The following is an 8,255-nucleotide window of genomic DNA, read 5'->3' on the forward strand; positions in this document are numbered from 1 at the left end:
GCCAGGAGAAAAGTTTTAAGTACTGCAGGGAGACTTGGCTAAGTGCAAAGACACTTAGGAAAAATTGCTTGTTTTTTCCGGAGTTGCACGCAGTGAATATTGGGGTTGAAGGGGAAACATCATCTTTCTCAGCCCTCAGTTTGGGCATTAGAGATAGGAGACTATTTTATACCATACTGTGACAGTGATAGCAGTAAGTGGCTTATATGTAATTCTGACCAATGCTTAAATTTCAGATACGGATATCGGGTACCATTTCTTTTTGTTCCTAGTGTAGTAGTGAGTATGAGGTCATGAGATGTAGTGTAGGCTGACAAACAAGACTTGGTAGTCCTAATTTTAAGAGTCAGAAGCAGACATAGACAAGTGTCATGCAAGAGTAGAACCACATCAGAGCTTTTCAGGCAAATTTCAGTTATTTGGGGAGGAAGAGCTAGGAAGGACAGGGCAGTGGGGGGGAACCTGGGGGAATAAGTTTGGGCAGGGGTTGTAAGACACTGCAGGGGGAGGAATGTACTTCAGGAATCTGCCTCTTAACGTCCCATAAACACTTTCCTTTGTGTACTGGTTGTTAGGGATGACAGGGTAAAGGTGAAAGGCTAGGGTCAAGCTTGGGCATTTGCATCCAGCCAGCTCTACTTTTGCCTTGAGACAGGGCCTTTGGGTACTTGACTTACTGAGGTCCCTTCCAGCTCTGTTCTTTTTAACCTCATTCTCCAGTTTTAAGACGAGAGTTAAAGTTACACATGAATTCATGGTATGTTTGGCTGGGATATTGTACATTTTAAATTCTGTGGAATCTTCAGTACTTTGGGAAACACTGGAAAGCCCATCAAAATTTCAGTTCTTAACTCGTGTGTTCCTGTTTTGTTTTGTTTTCTTTTCTTCTGCACAGATCCTGATGAGTTTGAGAGGATATATGAGCCACTAGACGTGAAGAGCAAAAAGATTCATATAGTGGACAGTGGGCTTACGTTTAACCTGCCATACCCACTTATCTTAAGACCTCAGAGAGGCGTTGATCTCATCATCTCTTTTGATTTTTCAGCAAGGCCAAGTGATTCCAGTCCTCCTTTCAAAGTAAGATAGGCCGTTCTTTTCTTTGTGTTCATAAATTTGACTCAGTTGTATTCTTCCAGTCAGGTTGGTTGCACGTTTCATGGTTCCAGAAGGCCTTAGTGCTACTGTATCGACAGCATCGGAGCAATTTGTTTCCACGTCAAGGCAGAATATTGCACTCTGCCTCAGTTCCTGTTTACATGACTCACATGAGACAACAAAGAAGGCTAATATAATTCGTTTGAAGCAGTAGCTCTGTTGTTTTTGTGGAAGTCTTGCCTTCGCACTGCATTGCAGAATTTTATTTTATGTCAGTATTAAACAATTAAGTAAGTCATTTACCATGTGCTAGTGCTCTAGCTCTCTACAGCTGTCCTCCTCTGTGATGCTGTCATGTAAATGAATTGTTTTCTGTCATCACCTTGCAGAAATGCGTCCCAGTCACTCCAGTATTGCTAAATATGTAACATTTTGGAAGTGGGGCTAACTGTTCATTTACATCTCACTAGGCTTATCCCAGTACTGGTTTAAATAGGATTCCTAAATCCATTCAGGCCAGAGAAAAGCAACAACAGAAAAATACAGATTAAATGACATGGCTGTTTTCTGTAGCAGGTGTGGAAAGCACAGCTGTCAGCCTGTACAGCCTGTACAACCTCGCCTCCAGACAGCTCCAACTGACCAGAAAGGGTTAATGTTGGATCATTTTGGTAGGTGACAGGAAAAGCAGCACTTAGGAGACTAACTGTTGTGAGGTTCTCAAAAAAGAGGCAATATTTATTTGAAACCCAACTTGATTTTTAAACATAATTTTTAAGGAAACCAAGAAAACATGCTCTTTGAGAAACAACTGACATTCTTTGTTGCTTTACAGACAAATTTCAATTAGAACAGAATATTTATTTCCTTTCTCTTGCTATCAAGGGACAAAACCCCCAAACAAGATTAGAAAATAACAGCAGTAGCAAAATGAACTCTAGATCAGTCTTGTCAAATGCAAAGAAAAACAAGCTTCAGGAGAGTAAAAAGGAGTAAATTCTGTAATCTCTGGGTGTCTTGGGTAGTACTTGGAAGAATAGAGCACTGAGAAGGCTCTTACAAGTGCTGAGATCCTTCATTTTTCTTTAACTGACTGAATCCCACAGTCTGTTTCTTCCTTTCTATTTGTTTAAGAATTTGTCTTCTTTTTTGTCATGACTAAGTGTTTTCCCCACCAGCTAAATTTGCTGACAGCACTGCCATCTCCTCTGAAACATCTTCTTTCTCCTCCCTTTGTTAATGTTGTGCACGTGGAGTCTGTGCAAAAGGCTGTGTGCAGTCGTCTCTGTTACTCGTAGTCTATGCATGGAGCTTTCTGTCTCTGTCAGCTGCAACTTTCTGTGTCATTTTGGGAAACATACCATAGCGTGGAGAGATGGATAGGAAGCCAAGTGGTTCCCTGAAGGTTTTTCTGTAAACTGTAATTTTAAAAAGGCAGAATCCTTTTACGCAAGAAAAAATGGTGGGAAAATTAAATGATGCCATAGGTTTTCATGCAGCCACTGTTCATTCTTTCTGAGGCAAAAGTATGTGTATAAGACTAGTGACGTGGCTCCAGCTAATACAGAGGTATAGCAGAGGCTGTATGCTATGGCCTAAAGGACAGAAACCAGTTTTGTTTACTGGCTGCTGCTTGCGTTACAAAGAGTAAAGGCTAGTTCAGGAGTTGGCCTGTATCTATGCTAGCACTCTAATATACTTTTATTACTCCAACACACAGGGAAATCAGCCAGCTGCAGTCAATGACTCTTGTTTTATCATTTTACACTCACTATCTTTTAATCTCTTGCGTATCCAAAACAGTTGCCCAAAGAAGGGTCCTATTTCATTCAAAACCAAGATTAAAGATGTTGACCTTCCCTCTCCTTCCTCTCACACACCCTCATTACACTCTTTTGAGTCATTATTTACAAATTATTTTGTTTACCGAGTTGTCACGAGGAAAAAAAAGCCTGTTTCCAGACTTACTTCTTCACTTAACATGCTTTCAAATGCTGTTCTGTGCTGTGATGTGACTCCGAACATAACAACGCATGGATTGGTGTTTATTAACTCTCATTGGTTTCCATAGCACTGATACTCAGTTTGCAAGTAAAATTACAGATGGGTTTTTCTAGCTGTCAGCTCTGTAAATTCATCTAAAGATTTATGTGACAGACCAGCTCTTGCCTTCCTGTGAATCATCGCAGGTGGTGAAGACTGGGCAGGCTGAATTAGGTGCTCAGTTTGCCATACTGGGTCGCCCATACAGAGATTGACTTTGATCAGTCCTTGTGCCGTAAAGAAGCGTGAGTTAATAAAACTGCTTCTAGTAACCAGTTTGACCTGGGTCTCTCTACATAAGATCCCACTGAATGCTTATATGCACCTGAGTCTTTGTTGTCTTTTCAGGAAATTTTGCTTGCTGAAAAATGGGCCAAAATGAACAAGCTTCCTTTCCCAAAAATAGACCCAAATGTATTTGATCGAGAGGGCATGAAGGAGTGCTATGTTTTCAAACCAAAGGATACCTCTTCGGAGAAAGACTGTCCAACTATAATTCATTTTGTTTTGGCCAACATCAGCTTCCGGAAGTACAAAGCTCCAGGTGAGCACACAGTTTCTGATGCTAAATCTAGCTGTTCCTTTTGAAGCTTTATAATGACGTGGTGATTATATACTGGAAATGTTTTGTCTCCGAAATAACTCTTCAGTCTGTGTGTAGTAGTTAGGGATTTCAAAAGAGCCATTAAAAAATAAGACGGTAAGTCCTCAGACCTAACATTTAGATTGTATTTTTGTATTTATTCTGTATTCAGGAGTTCCAAGAGAAACACAGGAGGAGAAGGATTTTGCAGACTTTGACATTTTTGATGATCCAAATACACCATTCTCTACCTTCAACTTCCAGTATCCCAATGAGGCTTTCAAGAGGCTTCATGATCTAATGGAGTTCAACACCCTCAATAACATAGATGTAAGTATGCCAGTGTGGAAGGGGCTTAGAGGGTCTAGAATGTTAAACAGGAAAGTGGGTGATGTGAGTAAAGCCTAAATCTGCCATACAGAAGGTACAGGGTTTTACTTCAGTGTTTGCCTGATTGTTAGGACATACTAAGTGCTTCCTGCATTTAGTTGTGCCCCTTGCTGTTCTCAGAGTTGGGGCTGGATCAAAGCCCATTATAGTCAGTGGAAAAAAAAAAGGGCTTTATTTTAATGAGGACTGGAGTATACCCTAGGTAAGGTCTTCATGAGCTTGTGGAGAAACATGCACAAAATGTGGCGTGGTCAACTTGCAGCCGTCCAGCCTGGGAAGGAAAGAAGAGTCCAGTCACTCTAGGTAATACTGTGGCTGGAGTTACCTGAAGCGACTTTGGTGAGATACACAGTGAGAATTAGGTGAAGAGAATTTGGTCTTTTCACTTGACCTCTATTTCTGAAGTTCTGAAATACCGGTGTTGTAAGAAGTATTACCGTGTATGATCCTCTGTCAATAATAAATCACTAAGCAAATATGCTGCTGAAGAGGCCAGAGGTGCTTTCCAGTGGAAAAAAAAAAAAAAAAGTCTAAACAGTATTTCAGGTGCTAAGAAGATTGATATAGTATTGTGGCCACCTTCCAAATGGAAGAACCATTGGAGCGTAGTGTGTGTGCTTTTCATAATGTTTGAGCCTGTACTTGTTAGGGTCCATTCCAATTCATACTCTTTTCTAATTTGGTTCCTGAGTTGTTTTTGCCATTTTGCCATCACAAGCCCTGCAGGGCAACTGAGCAAAGGTGACTGTGTAGGATGTAGACATTGTGTTCAAGATTTTATGCTCAGTTCTTTACGTATGATGATTTTCTAACTGAGAAAAAAGGAAATTAGAAAATTTCTGTTAAGATCTTTGGAAGTTTCTTTATCAACTAACTCAATAATGATTATCTTTAATTGATACTAACTGTAACGTGACACCATGATCCCAGCATCCATAGACTGACCTGCCATATTCACAAGTGTAAATGATCATCCTAGATAAAGGAATGATTTTTTTTTTGGTCAATATAGTAAAGAAATCTTGTTACTCCAGGAGAAAAGAAGCAAAAGTGAAGATGTAATCCTTCTTGAGATAATAATTACTTCCTATATCCTTTAAGTATGGATTTCCTCAATGTTTTGACTTACCCTTTGGAATTTCATCAGGACTTGGTTTAAAAAGTGTATATTCTTGTGTGACTTCTTTGATGTTGATGATATCCTGTCATATCTTTAATAACTACATTAAAACCAGTGGTTTATACAATCAAAAAGTAGTATTCATAATAATACTCAGCAATCACTTTGTTCAGTGATGGAGCAGTGTTAAAAGGGGGAGCAACAGTTGATAACATCTGAAGGGGTCTTTTCTGTCAGTTAATAAATCATTAAAGTGTTAGTTATTTCCCTGAGTGACACGTTGTTCACTGTTTTCCAGGTGATCAAGGAAGCTATGATGGAAAGCATTGAATACAGGAAAGAGAATCCGTCTCGCTGCTCTGTGTCTCTCAGCAGTGTTGAAGCAAGGAGATTCTTTAATAAGAACAATCTTAACAACAACCATACATAGAGGCTGCATCACAGGTCCCACTCCTTCAAGAAACCGGTTCTACCTTTATAACTGGAGTCAAAAAGACATTATCAGAGCGTCACTGCTCCTGAACAAGGCTGTGCAAAACTCCTGAAAATATTTTCTTGTGAATTTTCAAGTTTCAATATAATTTTGTACTTCTTTTTTTTTTTTTTTTTTTTTAAACTAAAACCATTGAAAACATTTCAGTATGCTGATAGCCTTGTTTTAAAAACTATGGTCATTGAGTTTAGTGTCTTTTTTTTTAGTGTCTTTTTTTTTCCCCTGGTATATTGAGTCACTTGGCTGCTTACTAGCTCTATTAAGGTTGATTTCTTATGCTGAAAGGGGTTTTGCTCAGTTATAACCATTGGCTATATTGGCCTTACTAAAACTCCATCATCAAACTGTGTTTCAAATTTCGCTTTTCTTTGCTCTTAAAAAAAGCAACAAGGTTTTGATAACAAAGGGGTATCAAAGAAATGGGGTTTATACATCTCTGGTATTGTAAGTAGGATCCTCAGCTAGTTATTAACGCTAGTAGAGCCTTTGTAACTGATGCTAAGAAGGATCTGCTCTTGAATCCTTTAATTTCAAATATTTTCAGAAATACTGAAGTCCACTTTACTATTGTTTAACAATGTATAAAATCCACTCAGCAAAAAATCCAGCCTCTTACATTTTCTTTTCCTCTTTTGTTCCACAACGCTTGAATTCTTGAGCTAGTAGCACCTGTATGTTAAATTATTATTAGTTCATGTGTTTCTGACCAAAATGTTTATAGATAAATTAAAAGTGATTTTGCATTTGATCATGATTAGAAGCATCGCATTTCTGCAAGGGGACAGTGGCAATGTTTACTGGGGATAGATGAAACGTTCCTAGGTAAGAATGTGAAGTAGTTCATTGTGTTAAGGGCTATTTTTAAAAATATCTTTTTAGTACATTGACTAATGAAAGACCGTGCATAGACATAGATTATTTTAGTACCATCTCAACGAGCGTTGAGATAACTCTGCAAATGCATAGGAAAATGCAGTTGCACCTCTGAAAACTTCCAGCCTCCTTTGAAATAATGTAATTGGCAAGTGTGTGACGTGGGAAGGAGCAAAAGGAACCGATGAGGTCACTGGTGGCCTTGCACTGTGTGCAGGATCCAGGAGTCACATATTTGAGGGGCGCTCGGCTGGCTTGTGTCATTTTTTTAAAGCTTGTGGGATTAACTCTGAGCAAATGCACCTGGCAGTGCCAGCAGTGGTTCCTTAGCTGCGTTCTTCTGGATTTTGAAGAAGATAGTTGGGGAAGAATAGTTCAGTTGGAGATGAGATTGCTGTCTCTGGAAGTTAATGCAAAAGAACGTACAAAGGTGTTTGCGGAGGTGAGAGGGGAAAACCACATCCCCGGCTGCCCTGCGGGTTGCTTGTCCAACGCTCCACAGCAGCTGGAGAAGAAGAGCACTCCTTTCACTGGGATTATCATCGCGGTGAAAACCAAGCACATTTTAAGTAAGGTTATTTGCAGTATCGTGGTCAGAAGGCATGTGTGTTTCTCTTCAAGAGCTGTAAGTGGAATTTCGGTCTCAAGATTTCTGTTGACGTTAATAGGGTTCAGATCCCACCCTCTCTGGTCGGGCTGTCGGGATCCTGGCAAGCACAAAGATCACGGTCACACTTTGTGCAGAGACTATTTGAAGCATAGCTGATCTTTTGTTTGATGGTTTTCTGACAATTTTTACAGTAACAGCTCATTTATCAGAGTTTATTGCTAATTCTGTGTCTGTTCCTTTTATTGTGAATTATTGACCTATTTTTAATTGCTAAAATCTGTAAGCCCACGGGAAGGAAATACATCATCCCTCCTTAAATCTACATGCAAGGTTACGTGATTAATAACATTTTCTGTATTGATCAATAGGTTTTATTTCTGTTTGAGTTAGTGCATGTTTAAAATCAAGAGAGAAAATAAAAGTAACTTATCTTAGTGCTACATAATTTAAACATTTTCAATAAATTTTGGAATACAGGAAGAAACTGGTACCATTATTTTATTGTAATATTTTCTTTTTATTTTTTTTTCCTTTTTTAACATATTTTTAATTTTTATTTTATAATATGTACCTACGCTGTTTTATGGAAGTGTTTTATCATGCTTTATACAGTTTATATTATCACAGTGTTACCAGACAATAAAAAATAAAATTTCCCTATATTTGGCACATACTGTTTTCAGACAGTTTCTTTTGAGCACTTACATGATATTTTCACTTTTATTAAGAAGAGATGTGGAACAGCTGGATGGTGTGTGGAGGCTGGTGGGACAGCTCACAAGCAGGAAATTCAAGGTTTTGCTTGTTATACTGTCTTTTTAGTTTAGGTGTTAAAACAACTTTTTTGAGCCGTTCTCGGATTTCTTTAAAAGTTTGGAAGTTCCTTCAGACCTGTTCATATCAGATAGCTGCTGGCCTGTTGCTCTTGTTTGCTGACAGCCGGGAGCAGTCTCTCATTTGTGGGTACTTAAGAATGCAAGGGCATCGTTCTGATAGGACATGTGTAAATATTTTTCCCCCATTGCTGTATGGTGAATAAGGCTAA

The 8,255-nt window shown here is 38.9% G+C and overlaps 1 protein-coding gene across 2 annotated transcripts in view; it reads left to right on the forward strand.

The window, feature by feature from the left end:
- The window catches only part of PLA2G4A (phospholipase A2 group IVA), an 86,380-nt gene extending 78,501 nt beyond the window's left edge, over positions 1–7,879 (forward strand). For both annotated transcript variants that reach the window (XM_074877141.1, XM_074877142.1), the window contains exons 16-19: positions 896–1,080; positions 3,490–3,685; positions 3,897–4,054; positions 5,533–7,879. In XM_074877141.1, coding sequence (XP_074733242.1) covers positions 896–1,080; positions 3,490–3,685; positions 3,897–4,054; positions 5,533–5,664 — 671 coding nt within the window. In that variant the 3' untranslated portion in view covers positions 5,665–7,879. The remainder of the gene's footprint in view (positions 1–895; positions 1,081–3,489; positions 3,686–3,896; positions 4,055–5,532) is intronic.
- Positions 7,880–8,255: the final 376 nt, after the last annotated feature.

This window comes from Strix uralensis, chromosome 8, assembly GCF_047716275.1.
Source record: "Strix uralensis isolate ZFMK-TIS-50842 chromosome 8, bStrUra1, whole genome shotgun sequence".
Taxonomy (NCBI): Eukaryota; Metazoa; Chordata; class Aves; order Strigiformes; family Strigidae; genus Strix; species Strix uralensis.